The sequence below is a fragment of the Poecile atricapillus genome, chromosome 2 (genome assembly GCF_030490865.1).
Source record: "Poecile atricapillus isolate bPoeAtr1 chromosome 2, bPoeAtr1.hap1, whole genome shotgun sequence".
Lineage (NCBI taxonomy): Eukaryota > Metazoa > Chordata > Aves > Passeriformes > Paridae > Poecile > Poecile atricapillus.
Genome location: NC_081250.1, coordinates 20690707 through 20707055, shown reverse-complemented (window position 1 = coordinate 20707055; position 16349 = coordinate 20690707). Strand labels below are relative to the sequence as shown.

General features: G+C 38.6%; 2 protein-coding genes across 4 annotated transcripts in view; both read right to left on the bottom strand.

Moving 5' to 3' along the window:
- CUBN (cubilin) overlaps positions 1–2470 on the bottom strand; it is a 142745-nt gene extending 140275 nt beyond the window's left edge. Inside the window, exons 1-4 of the mRNA XM_058833158.1 lie at positions 2337–2470; positions 2048–2177; positions 1633–1725; positions 616–654 (exon numbers count right to left, since the gene is read on the bottom strand). Of these exons, the coding sequence (XP_058689141.1) occupies positions 616–654; positions 1633–1725; positions 2048–2177; positions 2337–2455 (381 nt within the window). The 5' untranslated portion in view covers positions 2456–2470. The remainder of the gene's footprint in view (positions 1–615; positions 655–1632; positions 1726–2047; positions 2178–2336) is intronic.
- Positions 2471–11304: 8834 nt separating this feature from the next.
- Positions 11305–16349, bottom strand: part of TRDMT1 (tRNA aspartic acid methyltransferase 1) — a 29047-nt gene continuing 24002 nt past the window's right edge. For all 3 annotated transcript variants that reach the window (XM_058833234.1, XM_058833235.1, XM_058833236.1), the window contains one exon: positions 11305–11919. In XM_058833234.1, the coding sequence (XP_058689217.1) occupies positions 11819–11919 (101 nt within the window). In that variant the 3' untranslated portion in view covers positions 11305–11818. The remainder of the gene's footprint in view (positions 11920–16349) is intronic.

Sequence of the window (16349 nt, the reverse complement as noted above, 5' to 3'; positions counted from 1 at the left end):
TCCCTGTACAAAATAATGATGCTGTGATTCTCACACACAGAATGGTCAAGCACTAGGATGAGAAAAGCCCTGTAAAAGGGAAATATTAATAGAGACTGTTTGTCAGCAGCAGACTGGGAGTCTAGATGGAGGGTTATCTTGTCTTTTTGATTCCATGGCTATTTCATCTGACAATTGTTTTTACTGGCACCTGTAGGTGTGGCTTGTCACAAGCTCATTGGAGAAGCAGGCAACAGCTGAAACTTAGTTCCAGTACAGTAAAAATCCAGTTTGAGTTTCTGGTCTTTATCTTGACAGACCAGTGAAGGAAAAGTTTACTTCTCCTTGGTATCTACTTGTTGTTCTTGAATGCACAACTGTTTTTCCATTAAGAAATGCAGGCTCCTACACAGTTTATATTTTGTAAGAAGGCATATCATCTCCTCCACAAATCTTGGTGCTTTTTTTTTTACCTTCTGTTACCAAAAAAAGGTTTTTCTGAGGAATGCATGAGAGAAAATAAATAATTTAGCTGTTTAATCATTGAAACCTCACTTGGGGCTTTACTTGGTTTACAACCTTTACTTGAGGCTGAGATTTTCTTTCTGATCTCTAGTTTGCTTCCCATTTACTTACCAGCTGTAAGCTTTGAAGTTTGTTATCGAGACTCAGGATCTGCAAAAGAAATGTGAAATTACATTGTGCTTAGTATGAGAGTGGCCACAGAGGTACTTGCTGGAAACTGTTAACTCACAAAACATATTCCTCTGAGAAAAGAGAATAGCTGGTGTGTAAAACCAGGTGACAGTCAGATCCAAATGAGGCCCCATTCACTGAGGTTTTCGTGGGTTTGGCTGTTCAGAAAATGACAGCTTAAATATGTCCCAGCTTGGATCCATGAGGCAAGACTCAATCTTGCAAAGATGCATTCAGGTGATGAAAACCAAGAGAGTGAATATTCCTGTTCAGGACCTCACATGCATAACAACGACAGAGGTCTGGGACAGAGCACAAAAGCCAAGAAAAGGGTTTCCACATCTCAGTGGGTTGTAACCACAAACAGCAAGTTGACACTGAATCAGAGAAAGTGATGGATACATACTAGCACAATTTCCCTAAAGGAAGGTCTCTTACACTATAAAATATTTTCCTATAAGGAACTTGTGGAAACACTGTAACAAAAGACACTTAAATCAGGCAATCAGAATTTCTCATGGAAAAAAATTTTCAGGAGCAGGGAGTGACAAAATTACTGCCACCGTCTTTTCTTTCCACTGCAAACCCCTATATCCCATTTCACCTGTGGAATGGGATACCTGTGTAGCAACTATGAAAACATATATGGTCCATTTCCAGAATTTATCCATAAATATTAGAGGATATAGTCAATACAGATGCTGACAATGAACAAAGAAGAATCCACTGAACTGGAAATTTTGGGGGGATTTACAGAAATATTTCCATTGTCTACAGAGTTACTGAATAAGTATCTCAAAATTAAACACAGACTCCAAGCTGATATTAAATAGGGACTCTGCTCCAGTTCCCTAAACTGGGTCCAGAAATACCAGAATGAAGAAGGCTGTTTAATATTAGTGTGAGGAATGGAAACCTGGGATTGCTGGAGGAGGATAACATGAAGGTACGGCTCACCTTGGAGGTCAGCAGAGTAATCTGCTGGGATACATTCTGCAAGGCACCACTGGCTGTTTTAAGTTCTTGAATCTCTGTGCTACTCTCTCTAACCTAAAGTTAAACAATAGAGATAATGTGAAACAAACTTTGACTTTTCAAAAGCTTAAGAAAGTTTAGTCCTTGCATAACTTTACTATTATAAAGTCCACTTAAATACAGAGAGCTCTACTACATACACAATTTAATCATCTCATTATCGTTTGCGATGACATGATTACTTTACAAGTCTGCAATGGCTTACTTTCATATTAGACTGCTGATATAGATAATATAAAATAAAATACAAAGCATGTCCAACACTTGTGAAAACAATTTAACTATTAATATGTAGAACTGAAAACGAAAATACATTAATGGAAAATAACTGTATCACCTGACTAAAAAGTTCTGCAAGGTCTTCTTCATTAATTTTTACTTTCCCCAGTGGTCCAGTTCTAAATTCAATATTTTTGCTGTAGCCAGCATGGAACACTAAATTACCCTGCTCGGAGGATAAACGAGGCCTGTTGTGTATTGGAAAAAAAAAAATAAAGAGATCATTTAGTTACACATATCTGCCACAGAGTATGTAAAATAAAGATGCAGTAAAGCCATTCTGCTCCCATTACCATCATTTACAAGCCACCATAACAACAAATGCATTTGCAAGCAATGGTACTTACTGCTCATCATACGTGGCTCTTTTCTGCCTCTTTTTTCCATGGTGGTTTGGGTCACAGCTCAATCCAGTAAGTAATAATAACACAACTACAAGCCCAGGAGCAGGAGAAGCCCAAAGCATTGCTCTCCTCCAGCTGTCCTGCACTTGAAGTGAAACCTCCAGTGCTGGATTGGGCTGTTGTGAGCCCAGGTGCCCTTTGCTCTCACACAGCTCCTTCTTCACAAGGTGCCCATTCCGCTGCCTTGTCTTGCAAGGGTGAACTTTATCTCGGATACCTTAATTAAAGATTGACAGCACACAAATCCCCTAGACATTAAATGCATTTTTCTTCTTTTGTCTTCTGGGTTCAGGAGCTTTGAGAGGTCATTAAATGGAATCTGCCTGTATTTATCACTATGTCTTTGCCCTTTGTACAGCTGAGCACCCCTTGTGTCCCTGAGAACCTTGCAATCTGCAGAAAGTGCTCTCCTACATGCTGCACCACAGGGGCAAAGGAAAGATTATTTGGCAGTACTAAAGGACCTAAACAGTTACCAAAAAAATCCCCAACCCCAAATGTAAAACCCACAGTGGTTGACAAAGAATATTTCTATTGAAAGAGAAGCTTCCAGTCAGTAATTTACTGGGCAGATGACAAAAGCAAGTCAGCAATATGGAACAACATCCCATGGATTACAACAGCTAAGTACAATTTTAACTGAATATGGTTGCTCTGACTCCAGAGCGACTCAGTCCCCAGATGCTGAGGCTCAGGCTGTTGCTGCTGAAAGCCATGACAGATTCCATGCCCCACCTCCCCTTTGCTTTTGCCAGAGTCTCCATACTCCCCTTGCACAAAACTTTGCTGGGCTTTGTTCTTCCTGCTTAGAGGAGCTCTCTGCATGTTTTCTTTCCTCATGCTAGGAGCTTCCCTACAACTGTCGCCCTGAAAACTCAGCTTTGGAGCTTGTTGACATAGTTTCTAAAGAACTTTCCCAGGACAGTAACTATAAACATAGATATGTATGCATTCCTTCTGTTACACATCTCTTGATAGACATCTCTCATGGCCAGTGTGGTTGGAAAGGTGTTATCCTGACTACCCAATCCCTGGCCATGGTCAGAAAGTTATAAATTGTGAGAGAAGAAATAAAGTCCGCTTCTTCTTCATCATCTTTTGAGCTGCGTCCATGTGACTTGTGTCCAACAGCAACAGACAACCAGGTCCACCACCATTCTTTTTGACCTTTTTGCTTAGTAGACATTTTATTCAGGTTGCTCACATTTCAAAACTCTACTGAGAAGAGTAGCAACAGTTATAGCTGCTCTTGCTCGTAGGTAACATCAGCAGCCTTTAAGCCCCAGACCTTCCTGAAAGCCACGGAGCTCCTACACTTCCTAACCCTGCTCCGTCTGTCTTTCTGCTCCAGTTTGTACTTGTCACCTACAGATATCAGAAAGATTTGTGGAACCTGCCCTGGAGCTGGGGGATTGAATGAACTCTACAGTTTTCACAGGTGGAAACATTATGAGCTCAAAACAACCTGTGAAGAAATTTAACGTGGTGATGAAAAATACTAATGTCATCTCAAAAAGAGATAGATGCATACTGAGAACATGAGTGTGAAGTCAGGATGTCAGCTAATGTTTGTGGTGCTGCCACAGTTAACATGATCTTCACTGTGAATACCATAGTGTCTTAGGCTGTATCCCACCATTTTTCCAAAAACTAGATTTGTATTATACTTTATTATCTGTGTTTATGATTCATAAACTTACCTTGGAATTCAGAAGAGTGCCAGCCTGCTGAACACATCCCTTGTGTCCCCAGTGGCTGTGATGCAGGTAACCCAACCATCACCACTGCTCCTGAGGGATCTGGAAAGGTGGTGAAGCTCCTCCTGAACCCACAGCAGACAGCCCACCCCATGTACCTACTGGTGAGGTAGAAGAAGGACAGCTCTCTGGATGTTCACCTGCTCTGCAGCAGGGAGCCTATCAGTTGTTCCTGCCAGAACAGAGAAACATAAGGAGAATTTTTCATGTGTTGTTCTTTACCAACATGAGGGACAATATTTCCATAAAAATACAGAATTGTGTCCTTAGTTGGAAATATAATGGCTCCATTCAATCCAAAATAGGTGTTTTTTTTATATCTGAAATTTATATTGAGAATCTGTCCCTCCACTTTTTTTTTTATTTTTATTTACTGTTATGCTTTTTGCTCTGAAACCTCTGTTCGGAAATAGGACAGCATAGACAAATTATCAATGTTTCTGTCTAGTTGACTGGACACCTTCTGCCTCTGGGTATCCTGGTACTGTCCATTAAAACAGTGCTCATTAACATTCTTCCTGTCTATTTTGAAGTCTGTCTGGTGGGGATTTTTTCTCTTTTTGTTTTGATTTTCTTTTTGTTTTAACAGTTTACTGAGTTTGTATAACTGTCAGTTGGATGTCAACTTTAATAAACTCTGGGCCAACTACACCTGCACTCCATAGTGGGCTGGCTGAATGTCTGTGTACTCCAGGAACTTTCACAAAGTCCATTTTATGCTGGCAGTTTCCATCCTGACCTTCGGCTGTGGCCCACAGAATCCTTCCTTTCCTCTGTTCATTTATTCTGCACGCTGAGTATGCACTGCCCCTCTCTGCTACCTGTCAGCCTTTAATTCAGGCTTCCCTTTCCAACTAATTAACTCAAATAAACCAATAACCAGTGAGCAATAAACCATAAAGGAGCAAGACAAGGCTGATAAAGCAAGGAACAAGAAGAAAGTCACCTTCTCTTCCTGCAGGATTTATAACTTTGAAAATGGTTAGCCTGAGGACCAGCTGATTTTGACTATGCACTGATCATGGGCTGGAAAGAGAGGGTTAGGCACCCACCTATTTGCATGATGCACTACTTTCCATTTCATTAGACCTTCCAGATTTTAATTTAGTCTTTATTCCTAGTGAATGCACCTTGGGCTGGCCAAAATGAGAAATCTATAAACCTTAAGGAGAGAAATAGGTCCACACCTTCTAATTTTACTGTAATATACTGGATTGAGACATCATTTTTGGAGGCATATAATGGAAAACATGCAAATGTCTGGCACAGGAATAGGGGCTGTTCTTTCTAACAAGAAGAGCTGGCACAAACCTTTCTTCCTGGGACAGGTCATTCATTACCTCCCCAAGACAAAGGCTCAGAAAACAGCTCTAAAGAGCTTAGGTTGTGTGCAGATTTGGCAAGAGTAATGGAGTTTTTGTTTCTAATTCTGGTTGCAGTTTTTCCTAGCAGGAACTACAATTTACCACCATCTTGTTTAGTTGTGTGAAATGAAATGGTGGTATTCCTCTATTTCTCCAGCAGTATGTGCCTGCAATGAAAAGACACTGGTGTAGAAGACAAGAGTTTACTCAAATCATGGCCAAAAATTCAACACACATTAATTATTCCTAGGAAGTAATTCAAATGCATGGACATAACATGAGTTTTTGACAATGTTGCCTGCTTAAATGGAGGAAGAGCAGCAATTGATGTGAATCCAAATTTTATGGAAGACTAAAAAATAATCCTTTTTTTTCCCCTACAGATGCAAAAAAACCCCAAACAATCCTGCTATTCAATGTTATCACTTTAAATATTTATAAATAATTATAAATCCAGTCCATTGCTGGTTAAATACCAAATAGAGCACATTTACACAAGGTTTCCCTCAGCTGAGCTCATATCTCCCATTACTTCTATCTTCACTTCCCTGGATCCTCTTTCACCTTTCCTAATAATACTCTAGTGTTCAAAAGTACTGCACAACATATGAAGTTATACTGTTACCTCCATATAACTGAAAATTCATGGTGTAAACTACGATCCATATGGAACTCAGCATTTCCCGTGTGTCCCTGCAGGTCTGAGACAACCAAGCAAAGTTGGCAATGGGCCCTGTGTAGTGGATCAGCAACCACGGGGTTTACATCAAACATGAGTGACTCTGAAAAGTAACATTCCCCTTGCTTCTCCTTACCTATAAGCACTTACCATCAGTTCCTTCCCTCTCTTCAAGAGTGTCTAGAGAGTTTTATGGCCACAGCACCTTCCCCAGGGCCTGCAGTTGCTGCAAGCCTTCATTTTTTCCCACACCCCTTCTTAGGGATTTCTTTTTCTTTTCATCATTCTGCCCTCTGACACCTGTTTAAGATTCTGCTTCCTCAACACAGTTGATGAAGTTCATAAGTTACCTGCTAATGAAATTGAACTACCTGGCCAGGAAATTGAGTTTTTCAGTTTTTAACAGCAAATGACAAAGAGTCTTGATTTAGTTAACTACTTAAGCAGAAATTGATCTGCTGTCTAAATTCTCCCTAGATTCCTTTATCACAAGTAAGATTTAACACATTAGTTTTCACTTTCCTTATAAGACTTTTTAGTTCTTCTGTCTTTCTGGTTTTTCCTCCTACACATTGTTGTTTCTGTAAACCACTAACCACTTTGATGCCTCCTATTCTCCATTTCATTCTTTTTTGCAATTAGGTTAATGAAAAGCTTCCAGTCGGTTGTATTGGCAGTGCTCTTTTTTATCGATTATTCCAGTCCTTTTAACACATTCCAATTGCTTTAACACACACTGGAGTTATTTTTAGGGACTTCCATTTGCATAGGCATCCTTCTTCACTGATAACCCTAAAGCCCTGAATGGGCCTGGCTGCACAACCTCTCTCAGATTCATTCTAGTCTGTACTGCTTTTACCAAGAACCTCAGTCTGAGCTGTCTGTAAAGCAATTGCTGTGTGTTGATGCTGTGGTTACAAGTACTGGCATTCTGTCACCACACAACATAAGCAGTAAGAGCCATCATCTTGGGCTGGAAAAGATCTGTGCAGGACAGTGGATCATCCAGGTCACTCTCCAACAGTGGCCAAAAGCAGATAGGAAATGAAGGGTACAGGAAGAGGTGAGGACATACAGTACCTCCCCTAGATACTCTCTTGGCCTCCAGTTATTTGCAGCTCAGGAATCTCAGTCAGAAATCTACTTACTGAGTACTCTCAAACGATTTTTCTTACACCAACTTGTCCAGTCTTCTCCTTCTCCACAAGCTTTACAACACATGTGCAAAGAATGAGTAATGCCATATGCTAATTGTGGTCAATATACAGTGAAAATGCCAATAAAAAATACTAATTCCGGGAAGAATCCCATTTTAAGTCTATTTATAAACAGATTGAGATTAGCTTGTTTTTTAAAATATATATGGGCAAACATTTGAACTAATCAAAACTATTTATTGCTGTCTACATATGAAAAAATACATCAGTACCATCAACATGCTTTGCTTCCAAAAATTTTGAATTAAATTTAAAAAAATTTGAATTAAAACAGCCCAGTGCATGGACAAAAGCACAAGACAAACATGCTCTCACTGAAGCTGGGACATCAGGATGCATTCTTGCATCTAAAATCAGAGACATTCCTCCCTGGAGGAGATTTTAGGAAACTTTTAGGAACTTTTTTGCTGCAGTTTCCCAAAGCCTAGTGAAGTGCTCCAACCAGAGTGCCAATCTGACATTTGATCCAACAATTGTTTCAGTAAAAGTGTTGTGTTCCAGCTGATTTAAACCCTTCCAACTCTGCTTCTTATTTCACCAAAGCTTTTACCAGAAGATTCCTCATCCAACTTCCTCCCACTATCAACAGGACCAGGTGGAAGAAAGACAGAACAATCCAGCTGTCTCGCCTTCACAGACAGCTGCCTGGCCCTCTTGGGCCACTATTTCTTTTCTTTAACAGCTATATAAATTCTCCAAATCTTACAATCAACTATAGATAAAAATATCACAAATCTTGTCCTGCTCTTCACAATAACATTTAAATTGATATAATATCACTACTCAGTATTTCATAAACTTCCCCTAATGAGGTTATAACACTACAACAATCATATTTGCACAGGCAAAGGGAAAATGGCTACTGGAATAATTTTGCGCTCTGTGTCTACTTTTTTATGGCTTTATATTATTTTTCCTTGGATATTTATTTGATCAGTTCAATTTTATATATTATTTATGTAAGACTGCTCAGAAATGTCTAGTGCTCTTAACCATCATTACTTAATCTACTCCAAATCCTTATTTATATGTCATATTCTTTAAACACCACACAGAAAAAAATAGAACACTTAAGTTGTCGTAAGCACATAGGAGACAATACATATTAAACTGCTAATGAAAATAAATATAATTCAGTATTTATACAAGAATTCCAGTGTTAAAATTTAGTTTGAACAGCAAGCAAACAGAGGAGCCAAAGGAGGAGCTGAGAATTGAATAGTTCATCCATGAGATGTAAAAAATATTTTCTAAATTTTTCATTTATTTTAGAAACGTGTGACAACTGCTAAAACAGAATTGTATAATCCTTAAAGCATCGGGCCTGTTCAGATTTCTATTGAAATATCTCCATCAAAACCAAAATAGGCTTTCCCTTGTCTACATTTAAGAAATAGTTATCACCAATCAATGTTTTCCCAGATTATAATACAAAGATTCCTGAAAATCCTTATAATTCTCCTAGGAGGGATCAGTCAAAAGGGAGATAAAAAAGCATCTGGGCAGGAGCCTTATATTCACTGCATGGAAGGATGCATCTCCACTTCAAGCATCAAAAAATACTCAAACCCACTGCATTAAAAAAATGGTATTTTAGCAATTTTGCTGCTAGACAGATTTCTTCATGAGTACAGGGAAACTCCAGACTAACTCAGATACAAACTAGCTGGTATAGGGAAGATTTTTTAAAGTCTACTGCAAGCTTCAAAAATGACTACATAAATACAACACCACCACCAAATATGACACCCTTTTTCTCAGTGGAAATTCTCAAATTTGAGGGAACACAACCACATCACCTCATTCAGATAATGAAATATAATTAAGATGTGCAAACGAATGAGGTACAAAATCAAAAATCAGATTCTGGAAATCTCCATCCCTTTCCAAAGCTGTTTTCCAGATTTTACTTCTTCACCTTTCAGCTGCTTTTGTAATCACATTTCATTGCTGTGAAAATGCTTAAGCTGAAGTTGCAAAGTACAGCAATGATGTGGGCTGCAAAGTACTTAGGATTAGGAGACTGCTTGGAAAAGGAAGCAACATGATCATCAAGTGAGGTCAAGCAGGTACAACCCAATAGAACTCAGTAAACCAGCTGATTAATGACAAACTAAGGGGATAAGCAGCAGTCACTCAATTTATCTGTGCCAGTATGACAGGGTTAGCAGGGGGAAAATACACAAATATGTACTTACAACTCTGAATTCTTTCAATTTTTTGTCCCCTTCAGAAACAGCTCAAATTAACAAACAGGTTCAGTCTTCATAAACACACTGAATTAAAATTCACTGTCAATATGTAAACAGGCTCTGTATTACTATAGCAGTTTTAGGTGCAGCTAAATATGTTTCAATTTACACTTCAACACTGCTTACTTACAAGTGGCCTATAAAGCATTAAGATATGTTCAACACATGAAAGAACTGAAAATTAACTGTTAATAGTAACATTTTTCCAAATATTACTACAGTGAAGCAGAATGAATAGACTATTTACATGGTTTAGCAGAAGGAAATTCCAATTTACACACCAAATTGATGTATTGATAAATTGTATTGATTTTCATACCAATGTTTGGAACATATTAGATAGCAACAGATATTCAAACTACCACATTTCTCCCAAGAACAAGACCATACAGCTACTAGTTATTGATCTGGCTGATAAATCTACACAGTAACCACTGTGTGTATAGGTAACCATGGTTCACTGTCAATACCACACCTGCTCTTTGCAGTTTAATAGCCAGCACAACAGTACTTTTTTTCCATTTCAGTATCAGGTGAGGACAGAGGCCAACCTCATCCTTCTCTAGGGTTTTGTCCAGGGCGCTTTCAGGAGAAAGCATTTCCATTTCTCTTTTACAGCTGGAACAGCACAAATGGTCAATATGCTCCTGGAGAATCAGACAGGCTGAAGTAGGTAAACCCAAGCTTTTCCTGGTTTAATACTCCACAAGCAACAGGCAAATCAAGACTGAAGAAGAAATATGCAGGAGTCAGCATAAGATAAAGCTGCATGACTTTATCTACATAAATTGATTTTGAAATTGTTTTCAAGACTACAGCATATGAAAGTAGCTGCTGCATCTTTACAGCAGCTCTGTTCTCTATGGTCTTCACTTTCTCCTGTACTACAAAGCCCAAATGGAACATACCATGACTGTTCCTGTGTCATCCCATGGGAGGGGGGAGAGGCAGACGAAAACACATTCATTTTCAGGATTGGCAACTTTAACTTACTGCTTAGGTGCACAGGAACTATGATCAACTACAAAATCCTTCTGCCTTCTGTCCCTAAGGATGGGATGCTTTCTAAGTATCATCTCACCTCTTCCTCATTCAAGCTGTTTTTAATCTAGATATCAATGGGAAAATCCCAAGGACAGATAACAACTACAACACATGCTTCTTTAGAGGGCTTTCAGTTCTCCCATCATTTTCTCTATTATTTCAGAGGTACTGAACTCACAAGTTTTGATTACAAACCCACTGAGTCCAGCTCTATGAGGTGCTGTGCAGCAGTGGCACTCAGGATGGCCACAATCCAGTGGCTTCACCTTAACATACACTCCTTACCCCAGCACTACCAAGATTTGTAAAGAAATTTTCAGAAGCCCAAATAGTTTTTCTTCCATTCTTATGTCACAGAAACCTAAACATGAGGCTTTGACATTTTTTTAATGTCTTTTACATTAAGGTAAGGAGCAACGATCTTATCCTGAATAATATGAGAAGAGAAACAGGAAAATTATTGTCAGGCCTGTGATAACCTTAAAATATTTTCATTCAGATGCACCTAGGGAAATAATTCCAGACAAATACAGTTGGGCTCCTACAAGTATTTAAAGCAGATGAGACAACCATAAAGGACAACACTAAGTCTTAAAAATTGTATATAAAATACTGAATTTAATAGTTTCATGAGCTACAAAAATCACATCAAAATTTCATATATATACAGTAAATCTTTTCAGAACGGATCACTTCTTTACACTTAAAGATGAAGACATTTTACACATAGAACTTGGTCTCTGCACCTAATTAAAACAGCTTTGACACAGTTTCACACAGTACTAAGAAAATGGTTTTAAGATAAAAAAATAAAATAATCTTATCCTCTCTCATTGAAGCATTTGCATATGCTGCTATTTCCATTCTGCAAACTAAAAAGAATATTTAAATAAAGCAAATAAGTCCTGTAAACCGACATTTAAATAAAACACCTATACAGTTTAAATCCATCGTGAATGCAAGTTACTAAAAATATATCAAAACTGTTCAGCATAATGTCTGGACAGATATCTTGGTAAGCTCTGTTTTTCATCCAGGTTCCATCAGCGTTCTCCTAAAAGATTAAAGTATTTTTTGTCACCAGTCCATATGCATCTGTTTCAGGTTCTAAATTATTCAAGTAGAATGGAGATCAATTTTGCCACCACGTGTACGTTGAGGCTGTTTCCCAGAAGACGATAGCATTGCTTTACTGTTACCTTTTCAGGAAAACCTAAAACAAAAACATATAGTGCAACATCACTAGTCTGGGTTTGTTACTACTTTTTAGTCTTTTTTTTTTTTTCCAGTCAACATTTCTTAGTGCAGTTATCACAGTTTGCAGCAGGATTCACCCTCCCTCCAGCCCCCCTCAAAAAATTCAGGAGGTTAGAAAACCAATTCACAACCAATTCATTGGATTTGTATCAGTTCTTCTATTACCAATACTACCATCTCTAAGATTTCACAAGAAACTTCAAAACATTCCTCTATTGTGTAACTACTACTGATCTACCTTCCCTTCAGAGAGCTCAAAACATTCAGCAGTCTCAGGGAGGGGCAGCAGCACTAAATCCCTGCACAAGTGCTACTCTAGATTGCATCCACAGAAGAACACTGCCACAGCAGAAAGAAAATGTGATATTTCTGCAGATGGACTAAACTGCACTTCTCAATAACCTTTATGTTGTACTTTATGTTGTACATGATCCCCTCTAATAGCTCAGGCAAATCACAGTGCTGCCCATACAAATTAAATGATGAACAAAGCTTATTCAGTGAGTGATCAAGCAGTAGAATTTTCCATGTAGTTCAATGCTGACCACATTAAACATGCTCAGAAATACAGACAGCATCAGAAATGTCCTTCTCATAGTAAGTGGCCTGGCAGAAAGGAGGGAGCGCCAGTAAAAACTGCACTAGCCCAGGTATTGTAGAAGGGTTGTGTTGAGTACTGACTACCAAGCTGCTGAGAGTGAAGCAGTTTCGAGCAGCCAGCTGTCTGCTCCGTCCTTGCTTGCACTCTTACCTTACCCCAACTATGAGGTACAGTACATTTACTTCAACCTGAGTGAAAGATGAACAGGAGTGGTGACTTAACTGGGTCATATAGTAAACTGCTGAAACTTGGCCACATTCAATTATTTCATCATTCCCTATGAAGAAACACTTAACTTTGACTCAGAGGTCATCACCACCCCAATTAACTCAGATGCACAAGCACACCGTGAGCACAAGCAGTGATATGTTTGCTCTGAAATTTTCACAACTCTTCAGAAAAATTTCTCTTCCAGAGAGAGCTCAGGAGAGAATGTGCTTGGATGGTTACTGAGCCAAAGGAGGCTCTGAGGAAGAGGTGGTGTCTGGGAGGAGTTGTTCCATCCTTCTCTGCCAGTTATTAATGCCTTGAATGTGGACTGCTTTGGTAAACACATCTTCTGCCAGCTCCATCCACTCTGTCCAGCTTCCTGGCACTCACATTTGGGCAACTGCTCTTGTGTCTTTGGAACAATCACTTGCACTCCCATACACGCTTCCTTAGATAGAGTTTTCACATTCCATTGATGAGTAAGGTACAGAATAAAGGCATTTGAAGAGCATACATGAAAATAAATATGTATTTATGCACATAGACACATGTGCACACACAAGCACTTACAGCCTAAGAAGCCTATTTGAATCTTGAAAATGTCGGAATTTCTCCTTCTACCTTTTGGCAACTGAAAGCCAAGAATTAATCTTTGGAACTCATGGTTTCCTTTATCCCTAGCCTCCTCCCTCTGACTGTTAACATTGTCTTGCACTTTCTATCTTCTTGGCTCCACAGTGGCCTACATCAGAAGGTTAGATTCAACAACTCCCAGTATGCTGGCACTTGCTGCACAGCTCTCACTGTAGCATTTATGTCACACACAGTACCTGAGGACATTGACATCTTAATGGCATGCACGTACTTCTCTACCATGCTGGCTTTTGTTTCCTAAAAGCTGGCATACATTGCTAATAAGAAAAATGGAAAACACATCCTGACATCACTCTCATGAAAGCAGGTCACAGGTGCAAGAATGCTCTGTTCACATTTAATGATATTGCTGTGGGACCCACCAGAGTGACAAAGACAAATGACTGCAGTATTTCATTGAACTATAGTGCAATTACTATTTATACATTTAGATGTTAAAAGCACAAATAAATCTGGTCATGTTAACAATGAACAATGACTGGACCTCACATATCAGAAAAGGCCATCAACTTCTTAAAATGCAGAACCATTTAGACAATCGTGTTTCTTCTGATGATACTGTAACTGCACTAGTACCAGCATCTGTTACAAGAACCTGACAGTCTGTTCACATAGTTTTCAGTTTATAGTTTCCTCATTCTTCAGTTTCTTGCACCAATAACATAGTTGCAGTGGGTACAACTCCAAGCTTCCTGGTTTTGAAAATTTCAACCTAAATGTTGCTGTCACTACAGAACACAGTAGCAGAGAACTTGTAACACATTTTGCTCTGAAAATACCATATTTCACAATAATTACTTGAAGTTTAGCATGGGAGAAATGCTTTCAGGGCAACACCCTTTGCTGAAGCCATAAATATATCCACTTTCAAAAAAATACAGAGCTTGCAAATTCTCAAAGGAAACTGAGATTACAGTACCTAAATTCACTAAAGATTTCTATCAGCCAAGATTCAAGTAACGCTTTTTTAAGCAAAAAGTAGGAGAAGTTTTAAACACAAAGAAATGTCAGACTTGTGACTCAGTGCAGGGGGAAATGCATGTTCTGCCTATGACTCAGGAGTATATTTGAGAGGAAACCACTGAATGAGAGAGGCTTGCTTTATGTGTCATCAAAGTTGGAAAAGCAGTATAGAGAGGGAAGGGAACTGCAAGAATTGTAAAACATTTATAATACTACTTGCCATAATTATGGCAAAAGGGTACTCTCCTCAGAGAGGTGGAATCCCAACCAACAAAAGACAGGTCTGCTAAATGAACACATTGTTATATGGTGATGATCTGGATGATCCTCAAATTCAGAAGCCTGACTTGTCTTCAGAGTTCAGTTCTGGTTTGCAAAAATATTGAACCTCACAGATGTCTCTGCAGATGAGCTCTGAACAGAAAGCACAGTATCACTCCAAGCACTATGAAACCATGGAAGTCAGGTTTCATAAACTGCTCACCCCAAAGTAATGGTGCCTTCCAAACATAAATTTCTCCACTGTCTCAGTTCTCCCTTTGTAAAATACAAGCAACATTAACCCTATTGCACCTGTCAGTAATGTTGCAGAGACTGATTTAACAGTGGAAAAACCCCAGTTATATCTAAAAAAAGAGAAAATGGGAAATTTGGTGCTCAAAAGAGACCTTGAGCAGCATGATAAGCCAATACAAGCCAAATCCAGCTCTGTTAAGTTCAAGTATCTTGACATCAGCGTACTTGAATATGGAACAGAGCTGTGCTAAAAGGTTGTCTGAAAATAGAACAGATCCATTAAAGAAGAGAGGCTATGAAAAAACATTGCATGTTGGTATGTAACAACACAACACACTCTTGTGTGTTTATATTCATAAACACCTAAGCTTAGTGCTGGCAACTCTAGCTTCACTGCGCAACCTTGATAATATTCTCCAAATGTAGCAATTTCAAATATAACAAGTAATATATGAAAAAACAAACTAAAACTGTGAAAGAAAGAAATACATAGAAACAAATCACATTTCTCAGAACTCTAAGTTACTGCAGAAATCAAAGCAAAAAATGACAAATTACTCAAGCTCAGTGCTGTCTTATTCTTTGAGCAATCTGGTTTAGTGGAAGGGGGTTGGAAATAGATGATCTTTAAGGTCTCTTCAAACACAAACCTTTCCATGATTCCATGGATGCTTTTCTTGCCGAGTGACAATAAATTGATCTGATGTCAGCAGGACAGTTTCTTAGCAGATAGTAACAACTACACTTTTACAGTAACAGCTGCTTGCCCTTTTTTACAAAGAAAATTCTGATGAATTTACTTCAGGTTTAATTCTTATTGATGTGTATCCAGTGCACTGATACTGCTGAGTCTTGTTGCTTGACTCCTTCTTCTTCAAAAAGAAAACCACTTAGAAAATGAAGTAACTGACCAAGGGCTGTCTTTTCTAGAAAATAGAGATGGCTCAATAGATTGGTTACTCCTCAACAAAGAACTATCTGTATCATCTGAAATTCCCTGTCAGCAGCTGTAAATGTGTGGAAGGGAGAAGGCAAGCAGCTCAAACACTGAGAACCACAAATAGACTTCCTAAGCTGGCAGGATATGTTGATTTACCACAGTTGTGAGTAACACTGGCTGCTGAGTAAATAGTTTCAACTTTAAACAAAGGTATTCCTTCATTGTGCTTCATTAACAGAGCATTTTGCATGCCAAAACCTTCTTCTTAGCTTATGAAGAAAAGCTACATAAATAAAATAAATATAGACCTCACCACAGAAACTGGCTCTTACAAAACATTAAAAAAAACAGTGGAAATTTGGAGAAACAAAATTTAGCCAAACAACAAGAATCAACCAATCATAAGAACTGAGCAGTCTGAAAGAAATGCAAAATAAAAAGACTGGATTAGTCCCAGTTAAAAAAAAACAACATACATGGGCATTTCTGAAGAATAATGTAG